At 41.8% G+C, this 15079-nt stretch overlaps 1 protein-coding gene across 1 annotated transcript in view; it reads right to left on the reverse strand.

The window, feature by feature from the left end:
* The window catches only part of LOC132821372 (claudin-7-like), a 52079-nt gene that overhangs the window by 18237 nt on the left and 18763 nt on the right, over positions 1–15079 (reverse strand). Inside the window, exon 2 of the mRNA XM_060833955.1 lies at positions 11713–11854. Within this exon, the coding sequence (XP_060689938.1) occupies positions 11713–11854 (142 nt within the window). The remainder of the gene's footprint in view (positions 1–11712; positions 11855–15079) is intronic.

Here is a 15079-nt window from a genome sequence, read left to right on the forward strand (position 1 = left end):
TTGATTCACACACTAAATTCAGTTAAAATAAACACAACCCTACAACACAAATCTACATGCATATTATTAATACAAACCTAATTTCAATGAAAAAGCAGATGAATAAGGAGAAAGCACAAATTTTCAGTGATGGTACAAATGTAAGCCTTTCTTATCCTCATTCCTTTAGCCATATAAGTTTAAATAATGGGCATCACTTCATGTTAAACAAAATATAGAAGGATTTTCTTGAATTGACATTGACCAATGTCACTTGCCAGTATTAAAATGCCAATCAATTTTTAAAGAAAAGAAGATTGAAAATTTAAAGAAAGATTCTGCAACAGTTCAATCCTAATTTAAAAGGAAGTCGATTGGATGAAAGAACATCTTGTGCAATTATTAATCTACTACTTTTTAAAACGCTGGTGGCTCGTCTTTTTTGGCTAGGGAGATACTGTTCAGTTAAAATTACTAACTAACACTCAGTTACACATTGAGACCAAGCCACGAAGATAGAGTGATTTTAAAAAAAAAGTTTTAAAACAATCTCTTTCAGTGGTAGCCATTCATACAACAGTTATGTGGTCATCTACCAAGACTTTCAACATGTAACACATCAAAGTGTTTAAAAAGAGATTTTACTGTTATTAGTAAAAGTGAAGCACTTACGGGGTAGACCAAGCATGGTCTCAAACATTCGGCAGTTGAAGACGCCAGTACTATCTTGGGCACAGCTTTTCCACAAATTTTCGTATACCCTGGAGGTTGTGATCGCATTTCCAAAAACTGTAGAAACCTTCCAATAATTGTTCGCCAATGTGGATCCAGTCAGCATCCACCCTGCCAGCCCCATCAGGAAACCAGTAATCTCAATAGCTGCTGCCATAGTCAATCTGTATTGCGGTGTGTTACTTCTCCCAAGATGGAAACCACAAAGAACAGGAATAAAGATACTCCTCTCGTTGCGAGCTTAAGCACTGGGAAACCTCTCACTTCAAGTTTAGGTGCTCTTTCCCTCTCTGTCACCCTGTCACTCTGCGTGCTTCATAAAGGCAACTCAACCTTCGCTCTCTTGCTCAAAGACCATAAAATGATAAGGTGGCACGTAAACGGTAATAACCGGGTGTGACCTGGGGTGGATGTGTTAATTACTCAGGTATGGAGTTTCTAGGGCAGAATAATGGTATTGATTCTACCATTATATGCACATTTTAAAAGAAAGCAGCAAAAAAGACTGACACAATGGTATATTTATACATAGCTGTTAATATGCACAGTTATTGATTGCAATGTGAAAGAAAATATTTGAATTGACATTCAGATGAAGCAATAAGCTGTGGATCAGGACAATTGAACATTTGTTTGAAACAATGTTTTGGCTTTCAAGTGAGATTTTTGCTACTCTTCATAAATTTTGTGCAATGAATTGAAACCCAAATGTTGTGCATTGACTCATTGTTCAGAAAGATACTCTGAGAGAAATGCTCTTATTAGTTTCACCATATTGGAACTCTTGAGTCAGACAGTGAAGTTCAGTTAATATTTGACAAGATATTGATCTACAGTATCTATACTACAGGGGACTTTCAGTGAAACTCGACATTGAGAGTGATACTGCAGGGTGAGCAGATGATTCACTTTGAGAAAGGATTATTATCAAAAATGCAGGAAGGTTGAATGAAGGGATATTTTGAGCTCACAAGTATGTTGCAATGATTGGCAATCAGGAGATGCATTTTAAAAATAGCATAGAAACATTTGGAAAAAGCCTGCCAATAGGTAAACAACTGAAAATCTCTAATATTCGAGCTGCTGGACCAATGGATTCAGATCTTATTCAGTGGGATCGAGTTTGGATCCAGCATGGAGCCTACCAACTTTCTTACTAAAACCAGTCACCTATTCTATCGAGCTGAAGAGTTTGGATAGATTTAATCCAGTCATTGTTGTGTGAAAAGTTTAGAGATTAGTCACCTCTTTCGCAAAGAAGTGGCAGTTGGAGAAAGTGGCAATGTTATTCCTGCATTAATATAGGTCACATTGGAATTGGGGAATGAAGTAAATGGCTGGGCTGAAGCCAAACAGATTCCACTTGGTCAAACCTGGGATGTGCATCGGGTGGAAAAGTGAAAAAGAAGGATTTAATTTTGGGGAATTCCTCAAATAGACAAACCTTAAACAGCTTTTTGCAATAAAAAAAATGACGAGTTGTCAAAGCAATTTGTCTGACACTGACACTGACACTGAATCACACGAGTACCAAATTTTAAAAGGAATAACAATGTGACATAAATTGTTGTTCCCTTTGAAACTTGCTATTCTAGTGTATCTGTCCTGATGAGTGCAAGATGAAAGGTTTCAACAGTATATCATGCTTTCAGCAATACTCAAGTTCTGCACCAACAAGCAATTATACATAGATCTTGCTCTTCCAAAACTAGAAGTGTAAGCAGTGAGATCGGCACGATGACTCAGTGATTAGCACTGCTGCCTCACAGTGCCAGGGGTCCAGGTTCAAACCCAACCTTGGGTGACTGTCTATGTGGAGTTTGCACATTCTCCCTGTGGAGCATGGGTTTCCTCCGGGTATTCTGGTTTCCTCCCACAGTCCAAACATGTCCAGGTCAGCTAAATTGGCCATGGTAAATAGTCCATAATGTTAGGTGCATTAGTCAGAGGGAAGTGGGTCTGGCTGGGTCATTCTTCGGGGGGTCAGTGTGGACTTGTTGGGCTGAAGGGCCTGCTTCCAAACTGCAGGGGAATCTAATCTAATCTAATCATGATTTAATCTCCCAGTGGGCAAGTTGGTGAATATTTTCTAACTTGTGGTATCTTGCCAGAACAATGAAAAGGTTCTATGTTCTGTCTCTAGTCTGTGCTGGGTTTTCTGACTTCATGACTGGAGAGGTCATGGGAACACTGCAATTGCAGTACCCCAGAATGAGCTCCTTACAGCCATGATGGACCTCCTTCTGCACTATATGTTGTATGTTTGGCCACTAGGTGGAGATAGCACTGGGCTGAATCAGATATTTAAATTCCTGATGAAACGTCAACTCTCCAGCTCCTCGGATGTTGCCTGACCTGCTGTGCTTTTCCAGCACCACACTTTTCGACTCAGAAATTTAGCTGCCTTACAGATGTCGGCTTACTTGGGCAAAGTGCTAGAGGCGGCCATTGAAACTGAAATCTCGATGGTAAGAATCGAACAGAGGAAAGGCAAGAAAATTGGAAGTAATAGAAGAAGGAGAAGCACTTTCCAAAATTCCATCTTCACCGATGTGATAGCAATTGAAGATGTGTTTGTCTCTATAGGCGATTAGCTGGGTCGGTCCACTTGTTTTCAGACAAGTGATGTGGCCTGTGATTGTCATTAACAATGAATCTGATTCTTTTCTGAGGTCCATTGGTCAGAGCCTGCTCGGTCACCAGGTGGATTTCCCATAATTCCTTGTCCTTCGTTGACGTGTTTTCAAACAACCTCTCCACGTGTTGCAAAAGTTTGTTTCCCTATGCAGTTTCCACGTTTCACCCCTTTAACATGACATACACCCGAACTTCAGAATTTCCCATGTCCCAGAACATGTCATTCTGCAGAAATTGGCCTGCTAAGTGTGCCTGAAATTCTGCTATCTGCATCACTTGTAATTGCCAAGCCTGGATGTGGACTGCTTCTTACAATTTCCTTGATACATTGGAAATGAGAAAAATCAGAAATGCTTACTTTCCCCATCAGGATTCTTCGTTCTGAAGATATAACCAGGAATTCCAATTGCTATAGAGCATGGCATGGTGCTTCCTGTTAGACAGGCTACAAACAAGCACCCTAAACAGCATTTAGGAAATGGAATTTACACCATTCTTTAGAAATGACAAGTATTGAATGATTTCATTCCCCATGCTGTGGAACTCAAAGACTCCAGTTATATACCCCAAGGCCAGGCATGTCTAATTCTAAAGGAGCCACTGAAGAAGATGGGGTAAGAAGATAAGATTTTGAAGAATTCGTACCTTCTCAGCCTTTGACAGCCAAAGTGCCATTTTCGGGGTTGTCACCATTAATCATTAACCAGAATTATTTCTGGTTGATGGTGGTGGACTTTTGCGAAACACATTGGCAATGGTATGAAATGATGCTGATTTTCCCCTATCATTTCAGTTTTCATGATGCAGCATCATAAAGTTTTGTTTGATGTATTCATGGAACACGTGCATCTCTGGTTAGGCCAGCATTTAATGCCTATCTGTAATTGCCTTTGAGATGGTGCTGGTGAGCTAACTTCTTGAACCAATATACTTGATGGGAGGGTGGGAGGGGTGGGGGTGGTCAGTGGTGGAGGTGTTCCCAACAATTCTATGAGGAAGGGAGTTCCAGTGTTTCAAACCAGTGAAGGGAAAGCGATTATAATTCCATGTCAGGATGCTGGAAGGAAATGTGCACTGGTGGTGATCCCCTGCATCTGCTGCCCTTGTGGGTTTGGAAGGTGCTGTTAAAGAAACCTTGATGAGTTGCTGCAATCAATTAGGTGAATCAGTTAGGTGAATTGGCCATGCTAAATTGCCGTAGTGTTAGGTGAAGGGGTAAATGTAAGGGAATGGGTCTGGGTGGGTTGCTCTTCGGAGGGTCGGTGTGGACTTGTTGGGCCAAAGGGCTTGTTTCTACACTGTAAATAATCTAATCTAATCTAATCCTTTAGATGGTGTCCAATGACTCCCTTGTTTGCAATGGTGCAGGGAGTGGATGTTGAAGGTCATGAATGGGATGCCACTCAAGTTGGCTGCTTTGTCCTGGGTGGTGCTAATCTTCTTGAAGTAGCACCAACTCAGCCTCCCTTGCCTATTAGCAACACCAGGACTAGAATCAGTGGCTGGATAAAGTGAATAGATTGTATGAAGTTGTTGAACAACTGGAGCTAAATAGTAAATATTCATCGAGATGACACTTAGTCTGTCAGATAAGAATAAATATATTTCCAATTCCTAAAACTTCAGACCAAACAAACATGACCCTTGAAGGATTTGGCAAATAAGTTCAAAGTGAGAAAGAGTGAAAATTATGTATCAAAGCTTTGCAGGAGCAATGGTGCAGAGATGTATGAGATGGATAGAAAAAAATTGCTCAACTATGTTAGCAGTGTCTTCACTGTGGCAAAAGAGAAGTCTGAAAAGAAAAACATAACATCTGAAGCTAAGTCTAACAGCAGAAGCAGTTGTATAACAATAAGGGAGAAAATCACAAAAGGTAACAGGCAAAATCGAATCTGAGGCTGCGCACAAAATCATAAATACTCTGAATGTCAATATCCCGCAAGTGAGAGAGTTGAGCAACATGCCCTCTCGAGACAAAGGTATCCCAAATCAAATTAACCACTTCATTGTAAATGTGATGCAAATCCTAGACTGGCTACATTAGCTCACTATGATCAAATCCCTTGGCATGGGTTGCATATACCTCCCAAGTGTTGAGAGGGACTCAGGAGAGGTTTTGTGGAGCACTAACAATTATTATGAAAGATTCATTGGAGGACTGGAAAACTATAAGAAGGTCATTTCCATCTGAAAAAAAAGGCGGTCAAACAGAGAAAGCAACAATTGATGTTCATCCATTCCACACAACCTCATGGGACTGGTAATGCCATTGTTACCTGTACATTAACAATCTACGTAAACAGCATCCAGTAGATTCAGGAGTCTGTCTAGCTGTTGCCTTTGACTTCTTTGAGCAGGTAGCTGCCTGAATGGGCTGAGGGAGGCCCTATGCCAGTGCTGTGATAGCAAAGGTTCAAGTGAATAATAATTGAGCAAGCTGTCAGGGACTAGGATATCCCTGGGAATGGATTAGAAATTGATTGAAGGAAAGGCAAAACTGTCGGCAAAGGAATCTGGGGAGAGAAAAGGGCCAGTAAAATAAATCATATGGAAAATGTTTTTGATTTGTGTTGGCTAGAAGGAACAGAAATTGGCTTGCAATGGAAACCCATGAGGCCCCTGTGTCCCAGGCCTCCTTCCCCAAGTTCTGACCATGACACCCTGCCATTGCTGCTCTGTCATTGCTGCCCTGTTCACATACCTGACTGTTAGGTGCCATTCCTTCAGTCCCCACTGGTGGCCTCCGACTCCTGCCCAATAGTGAGGTAGACCTATGGGCAGGCTGACGTGATTTCACTACGGAGAACTGGGTAGTTACCTAACCTCCTCTCAATTTGGCTTGATTTCTAGTGCTTGTCAGGACCCAAGTGGAGGCAGACTGGTGCTAAAATAACACCTGTTAACCATCCTTCCAATTCCCCACCATGGTAGCCTCGTGTGCAGAGGGAGGAAGAATAAGGCATGGCCAATGTTCCACACAATTGGCAAGGGCCAATTTAGATGTCTGACCTGGCCTGAAAGACCATTTTTAATTCAAAATTAAAATCTTAAAAAACAGTGCGGGTTTCTGACCCCCATTTCAGCCTGAAGACCATATGGAATATCCACCCCAAACTATTTGCAACAGATGTTAAAATCAGGACTTCAATTTCTGCCAATGAAGCAGGATTTGAATCTGCTAATTTAGTAACTTGGACAATTATTCTGTCTATCTGACAGGCTATGAGAGTGGGTAAAGATGTGGCAGATGGAGTACAAATGGGAAAGAATGAAGTTGCGCGCTTTGGTACAAAGAATAAGGCATAGACTGTTTTCTAAATGGGGAATGACTTTGGAAAACTAAAGCACAAATGGACTTTAGAGTCCTAGTTCAGAATTCTCTTAAGGTTAACATGTAGGGTCAGTTAGCAGTTCGGAAGGCAAATGCAATGTTTGCGTTCACCTCACGAGAGCTAGAATACAAAAGCAGAGATGTACTGCTGAGACTGTATAAGGCTCTGGTCAAAGTACATTTGGAATATTGTGAACAGTTTTGGACTCTGCATTTAAGGAAGGATGTGCTGGCACTGGAAGGGTTGGAGAGGAGGTTTACAAGAAAGATCCCAGGGATGAAGGGCTTGTTAAATGAGGAGCATTTGAGGTCTCCGGGTCTGCTACTCAATGGAGTTTAGAAGGAGAATCTAATTAAAACTTACAGAATACTGGTAGGGCTGGACAAAGTGGAAATGGAGAAGATGTTTTCACTACAAGGAGAGACTAGGACTTGCGAGCACAGACACGGAATGAGGGGGCGGCCCTTTAGAAATGAGATGAGGAGGGATTTCTTCAGCCAGGGCATGGTTAATCTGTGGAGCTCATTGCTACAGAAGGCTGTGGATGTCTAGTCACTGGAGACCGACATAGATAGGTTCTTGATTGGTGAGGGGATCAAGGATTACCAGCAGAAAGCAGGAGAATGGGGTTGAGAACTAAATCAACCATGATTGAATGGTGGTGCAAACTCAATGGCCTAATTTTGCTCATCTATCTTATGGTCTTCTACCTAATTAATTCATATGTTAATTGCTTGCCATCTCATTTATTCAATGTTTCTAGCTCAGATCATGAAACTTCTAGTTATTTAGCACAGAACAAAGATGGAGAAAGTGAGAACTGCTGATGCTGGAGATCAGAGTCGAGAGTGTGGTGCTGGAAAATCACAGCCGGTCAGGCAGCATCCAAGAAGCAGGATAAGTGAGGTTTTGGGCTTAAGTCCTTCATTAGGAATCCTGCTGTGCTTTTCAGCACCACACTCTCCACATTGAACAAAGATCTAAACCAGCCAGCGGGCAAAGGTGAGAGGCACTTTCAACAAACAGGCCTTTGCCCTGTGCAAATAGACAGAATTGATTGCTGTTGTTGAAGATCATTTATAACAGTGATGATATTGAGATAAGGGTTGCTTTGATATCAATGCTTTAACAAGAAAGAGGACGAACAATTAAAGGATTGTTCATCACTGAAGATTAACACTGAATAGTGACTTGACATAGTCTTCAATCAGAACCACTCCTTTGTAATCTCTCCTGCTCCTTAGATAAGTATCACCTCCTTTGGCAGTACCACTTAACCATGTGACCACATCACCGTGCCTTATTAATTACTTCCAACTTCACTGCACTCCAACTGTTAATATTACTCAACCTTCCCATGTTTGTTTTGTTAGTCTCTACTGAATGTTGTTGTCTCTTTTACTTTTGCTGTACAATCTTTGATTACACAGAGGAAAGACTCAGTGAAAATTAATTCATCTGTTCTCTGCTTGTGAAATGTAAGGAATAAACAATCCCAGTGTTGAGAAGAATTAAGTATTTTTATTTTCCAAAGTTAATAACATTGGGTTTAATTGCATTCGGATTAATGACGTTATGAAGGAGTGTCTCTAATCATCCCTGAACAGATTGTCCTCTGGGGTTAGACCTGTATTCTATTGCTTTGAGAACTGATTTCATTAAATCCTAATACCTTTCCCCAGGCTTCCATGATGGCCTCTCCTTCTTCTCTCTTCCTTCATTACTGGCAAGTGTTAGGAACTGTCTGTGAGCCAAGCCCTACATTTCACCTTTAGACCTTTGCATTTTGCATTTTAAAACAACCCCAGACAGTCAGCATGCAAATCCTGATAAACGTAAAAGAAATGTACTGAAACCTAGGATGTGTTAAATGACTGCCCAGAATGGGCAGTGATGTTGTTGGGCCTAAAGGGTTTGAGTTGTAAGGAGAGACTGGATAGGTTGAGACTTCTTTTCCTTGAGGAGGTTGAGGGGTGTCATGAGCCACATAGGTAAGGTAAATAGCAAAGAGATTTTCCCTAGGGTGGGAGAATTCAAATCTAGAGGGCATAATTTTAAGGTTAGAGGGGCAAGATTTAGAAGGCACCTGAGGGGTAAAGTTTTCACACAGAGTGTGGTGCATGTAAAGAATGAATTGCCAGAGGAAGTAGCGGCGGCTGGTGCAGCTAAAGCATTTAAAAGACATTTGGACAGGTACATGAATAGGAAGGAGTTAGAGGGATATGTGCCAATTGCAGGCAAATGGGACTAGTTTGTTTTGGGAAACCTGGTCAGCATAGAAGGTTTGGACCGAAGGGTCTGTTTCCATGCTGTACGATTCTATGACTGCATTCGCTGAACTCTCATTTCTGCAGTGATTGCGATCAAAAGATTGTCTCCCAATGCTGACAGGCCCTGGTAGCATCACTGCACTTTATGTCCAGTCTCCAATTCTGTGTAAAGCCCTGAGCCAGCTCCTGTTGCAACCAAAGTAAAGAACCATTGTTAATGTCGATATGATCCATTAGGGGCTACTACATACCAGAAGCTAAAAAGTCTTGCTATTTGATACCAGGGAGAGAATTCCATTGGCACTATTATCAAAAATAATGGTGTTCCAAATCCCGAGTGATGGAGTGAATATCTATGATGATTAGGGTGAGTGCATGCACCATTTATAGTAAAATAGGTTATCCACAAGGGGACGTTTACAGGGTGTTAAAAGTACCAAAGTCTACCCCCTCCATAATTTCTTAGAACTTACTGTGGCGAAGCAGACAATATTACCTTAACCACGACACTTAGCATTCTTCCTGAAAGAAGTGAAAGCCATCAGCTTAATTACATGCGTCCAACTGGAGCATATTGCCATTAATATGTAGTTTTCACTGAATACTGGTTATTGATTTGGATTTGACTCTGCAAAATCCTCAGGGAAAATCCCCAGAGAATCATTTTGTCATTGAAGAGTTGGACTTCATCTCTGTAAGTCAATAGTTACCCCTGGCATCAGGATTCTGTACGTGACAGATCCTGCCTGAAATTCTGATAGAACTGCAGAAAATGTGGCCTTCACACCCAGTCTCCGACCCCACTTGCAGTGGAGCTACACTAAAAGGGCATGAAAAACTCTGAGGGGATTTCCAGCCAGTTCTGCCGTCAGCAACAGCAACATTATTAGAAGGTTTCTAGGACTCAGGAAGGGATTTGTTTGGGAATTCATAAAAGTGCAGAGGAGATTGTTTGGCCCATCGTACTGTCACTAGCTCCTTAAATAAGGATCATTACTATTGACAATCTCCTTCTTTATCCTCATATCCTTGCACATTACTTTTATTTTGAAACGTGTAACGATGCTGTGGCTTTAAGAGGTTATTTTATCTTGTTTTTTTTCTGAAGTGAGGTTGTAAGGCAGAAGTGCTGAGCAATCTACCAAAACCACTACAGTAAACAGCTTGTGAAGCCTTGGGTTTTTATAAAAATTGGAACAATAGAAACAGCTTGGATGGGTGTGGCCAGCTCTCATCGACCAGGATTTCTGTTTTTTTTAGTTTTTAGTTTTAGCTTTAAGCATTTAAAATGGTGGGCTTAGAGAGTACAGGGATGTTGCCAGGTTGGAGGGTTTGAGCTATGGGGAGAGGTGTAATAGGCTGGGGCTGTTTTTCCTGGAGCATCAGAGGCTGAGGGGTGACCGAATAGAGATTTATAAAATCATGACAGGGCATGCATATGATAAATAGAAAAAGTCTTTTCCTTGAGATGGGGAAGTTCATAACAAGTAGGTTTAGGGTGAGAAGGGAGAAATTTAAAAGGGACCTAAGGGACACAGAGGGTGGTATGTGTGTGAAATGAGCTGCCAGAGGAATTGGTAGAGGCTGGTACAATTACAGCATTACACAATTACAGGTTTATGAATAGGAAGGGTTTAGCGGGATATGGGCCAAGTGCTGGCAAATGAGACTAGATTAGGTCAGAATATCCGATCGACGTGGACAAGTTGGACCGAGGGGTTGTTTCCGTGCTGTACATCTCTATGACTCTAAGTGGAAATTATCTTTCCCCTCTCACTCAGTTACAGCTGGAAGCTGGAGTTTCTCTCTGCTACCGGGCTACCTGTGAGACTAATCTATTTTTCTGAACTTTCCTTTTTGCCAAAGGGTATAGAGTCATAGAGTCATAGAAATGTACAGCATGGAAACAGAACCCTTCGGTCCAAAACATCCATGCCGACCAGATATCCCAACCCAATCTAGTCCCACCTGCCAGCACCCGGCCCATACCCCTCCAAACCCTTCCTATTCATATACCCATCCAGATGCCTCTTAAATGTTGTAAGTGTACCAGCCTCCACCACATCCTCTGGCAGCTCATTCCATACACGTACCACCCTCTGCATGAAAAAGTTGTCCCTTAGGTCTTTTTAATATCTTTCCCCTCTCACCCTAAACCTATGCCCTCTAGTTCTGGACTCCACGACCCCAGGAAAAAGATTTTGCCTCTTTACCCTATCCATGCCCCTCATAATTTTGTAAACCTCTATTAGATCACCTCTCAGCCTCCGACGCTCCAGGGAAAACAGCCCCAGCCTGTTCAGCCTCTCTCTATAGCTCAAATCCTCCAACCCTGGCAACATCCTTGTAAATCTTTTCTGAACCCTTTCAAGTTTCACAACATCTTTCCGATAGGTATGTTTCTGGGATGTTTCTAAATTGGAACAGTTAATTAGTAATCGTTGCTGTGTCTATTATTCTGTTAGGTTTTCCAATAGAGTTAAGCTATTCTAAGGTTTTCTTTGTTGTTTGCATTTTAATGTCAATGTTGGAATGAATTGTGTTTTAGCTTAATGTTGAGTAGTTTGATTGGTCGAATTGCCTCTGGAACAAGGCACTTTACTTTTGCCTTAAAAATAAGAAAAAGCTGGTGTCTGGACTACCTTTGTAAAATATTTTGAGGGAGCTTGGTCTGGTCAATAACAAATGGATATCAATTTGTCTTGAATGTTTCACTTTTAATTACCACGACCAGAAATTCGGAAGAATCTGCCACTTACGGTGTAAGGCGAGCAGAGAATTGTAGTAGATACACTGTTCTACCCCCATAGCATTTTGAGTACATGCCTTCCAGAGTCCATCGTAGATCCAAATGGCAGTAATGAGAGTGGTTGATGTGCTGGAGATCCTCCACTCATTGGACTGTATGGAAACATTTGTAAGGACTAAGCCAATCAAAGTTAGAAATAGAGAGAAATTCTGCACGGTTGTCACTCCCATTCCTCCTTGTTGCTGAATAAGTGTGAAGCAAGGGAATCTGAGGTTCCCCTTATCTGCAGAGGGAGACAAGCAGAGTGAGAGTTACATTTAAAATGATGCCCAAGCCACAGTATGGGAAAAGAGCTCTATATTAAAGTGATCAAGCATTGTTTGGATCAGGAGGCTGCAAATTTGCAAACAACAATGGGAATGAATCTCAAGGTCAAGAATTTGCAAAAGTAACCATTTTTCTGTTTGTGAAATGCTGGAACAAGTGACTCAAATAAAAAAGCAAACACGGGACTTTGGAATCCTGTGTAGTTGAGCGTGTTGCACAATTTTAGTTTAAATAGTGGAACATACTGTTGGTTCTAGATTTGTTTTCTCCTGAGCAAGTGTTTTCAATCTGTCATAGATATGAGGTCATATATGGAGCTCTCTTGCTTGTTCCTTGATTATTCCTTCATCTTCAGCTTCTAATCGTTCCCTTCCCAACTTCTGAACTTCCTTGCTACTCTCTATGTTATCAACATTCTCCAGACCTGGGTTAACGCAATCTCTAATACAGAAACATGATTTGGACGTTAGCTTTCTTTCAAGTTTGTTCATGGGATTGTGGGTGTTGCTAGCTGGGCTCTCATTTATTGCCCATCTTGAATTGCCTGAGGGAAGCTGGTAATGAGTTACCTCCCTGAACTGCTGCAACAAACAAAGAGAACAAAGAAAATTTACAGCCCAGGATCAGGCCCTTCGGCCCTCCAAACCTGAGCCAATCCAAATCTACTGTCTAAACCTGTCGCCCAATTCCTAAGCATCTGTATCCCTCTGCTCCCCACCTACTCATGCATTTATCCAGACATATCTTAAATGAATCTACCGTGCCTGCCTCTACTACCTCTGCTGGCAACACGTTCCAGATGCCCACCATCTCTGCATAAAGTACTTGCCGCATGTATCCCCCTTAAACTTTTCACCTCTCACCTTGAAAGCGTGACCTCTCGTTATTGGATCCTTCACCCTGGGAAAAAGCTTATCACTATTTACCCGGTATATACCTTCATGATTTTGTAAACCTCAATCAGGTCCCCCCTCAATCACCTTTTTCCTAATGAAAACAAACCTAACCTACTCAATCTCTCTTCATAGCTAGCACCTTCCATACCATGCAGTTCATTTGGTCTAAGTTTTTCCACAGGGCTGTTTCAGGATTTTGACCCAGTGACACTGAAGGAATAGTGATAAATTTCCTAGGTGTATGGCTTGGAGAGGAACTTGCAGATGGCAACGTTTCCAATAATCTTCGCTCCCTCCCCCCAATAATTTTTAGGTGCCAGAGTTTGCACATTTGGATTATTGCAGCTGACAGACTATGGGTAAGTTTCTGCAGTACATCTTTGTAGGGTACATACTGCTGCAACTGTGCCTTGATAGTGAAAGGAATAAATTTTGAAGGTGCTAGTCAAGTGGCCTGCTTTATCCTTTATCCTGGCCTTTGAAAGCCTTATTTGTGTGTACTCATCCAGACAAATGGAGTGTGTTCCATCCTGGTCCTAACTTGTGCCTTGTAGATGGTGGGAGGACTTTGGGGAGTAAGGAGGTGAGTAACTTGCTGTGGTATTCCTAACCTCTCAACTACCCTTGTAGCCATGGCATTTATATGGCAAGTCTAGTTCATTCTTAGTCAATGATGATCCCCAGAATGTTGATAGTGGGAGAACAGCAGCCATTTTATGTTTTGAGCTGTGTAAAAGTTTGACAGTCCATAGCCATTTTGTGCAGATGCCACTGCTGTTAGCTGATCTAACTACAAACAGCTTGTGAGAGTTTGTTAAGAGGAAGACTCCCAGGAATCCTCTCTTTTCTGCTGTAAAAGAAGCTAGGCACTATTAAAGCATTGTGCTTGCAGAACCAATAAAGAAAAAAGGGGCTTCACAAACTCCCAGAAGCTGCTCTGCCTCTTATGTCCATCTACAAGAGCAAAATCTAACCATTCGAATACTTAAGTCTTCAACTTCAACTCTTTCTTCCAGATAACCAGCACATCAATGGCAAATGCTTGGTCTGCAATGATATCCCAAAGGACTGAATTGAACTTCATCCCTGTATGCATTTTTTATCGTTAACTGTATTTTGTTTTTATTTGCATTTAGTTACCAACTTTATTATTTTTACTTACGAAATGCATAGTCATGGTTTTCTAATGAACCTTACTCTCCTGTTTATCTCCTGACTGCTGGTTATTTTTAAATTGAACGACTCACAAGTTAAAAGGGGGCTACACACAGAGACACACGTGCACGCACACACACAAACATAAACATACACTTACACACACACACACACACACACACACACACACAAAAACCACTTTGAGGTATCTGATTGCGACTTTAATGTAAAACAAGGTCACTGCAATTTTTAGTTATGAATTGAGCAGTGAAAGATTTTTTGAACCAGTAAAAGTAATGACATCTCTAACTTTTCAAGTTTGCACCTGTCTGAACATCTAACTTACAAACAGTTACACATTGGATTCTACAATACAGGGTGATCACTCTAGTACACAAAGACTTATCGTGCTGTTGGAAGGGGAATGTGTTTTATGACAATTCACTGGATTTCTTGGAGAAATCTGGATGATTTGAAGAAAACACTGTAAGAGCAGAACAATCTATGGTATTTCACCTCAAAATCGTATGCTCAGCATTTATTCATTGCTCTCAAATTGAATAAGCTGCAAATTCACAGTAAAATGTTCATCGGTAAGTAGATACTTATTAACAGTGTAAAAAATGAGGTCTGCAGATGCTGGAGATCACAGCTGCAAATGGGTTGCTGGTCAAAGCACAGCAGGCCAGGCAGCATCTCAGGAATAGAGAATTCGACGTTTCGAGCATAAGCCCTTCACACTTCCCGCTCCTCCGCCCTTGAGCCCCGCTCCTCCAACCGCCACCAAGACAGAACCCCACTGGTTCTCACCTACCACCCCACCAACCTCCGCATACAACGTATCATCCGCCGCCATTTCCGCCACCTCCAAACGGACCCCACCACCAAGGATATATTTCCCTCCCCTCCCCTTTCAGCGTTCCGCAAGGACCACTCCCTTCGTGACTCCCTCGTCAGATCCACACTCCCCACCAACCCAACCTCCACCCCCGGCACCTT

Source organism: Hemiscyllium ocellatum, chromosome 13, assembly GCF_020745735.1.
Source record: "Hemiscyllium ocellatum isolate sHemOce1 chromosome 13, sHemOce1.pat.X.cur, whole genome shotgun sequence".
Classification (NCBI taxonomy): Eukaryota; Metazoa; Chordata; class Chondrichthyes; order Orectolobiformes; family Hemiscylliidae; genus Hemiscyllium; species Hemiscyllium ocellatum.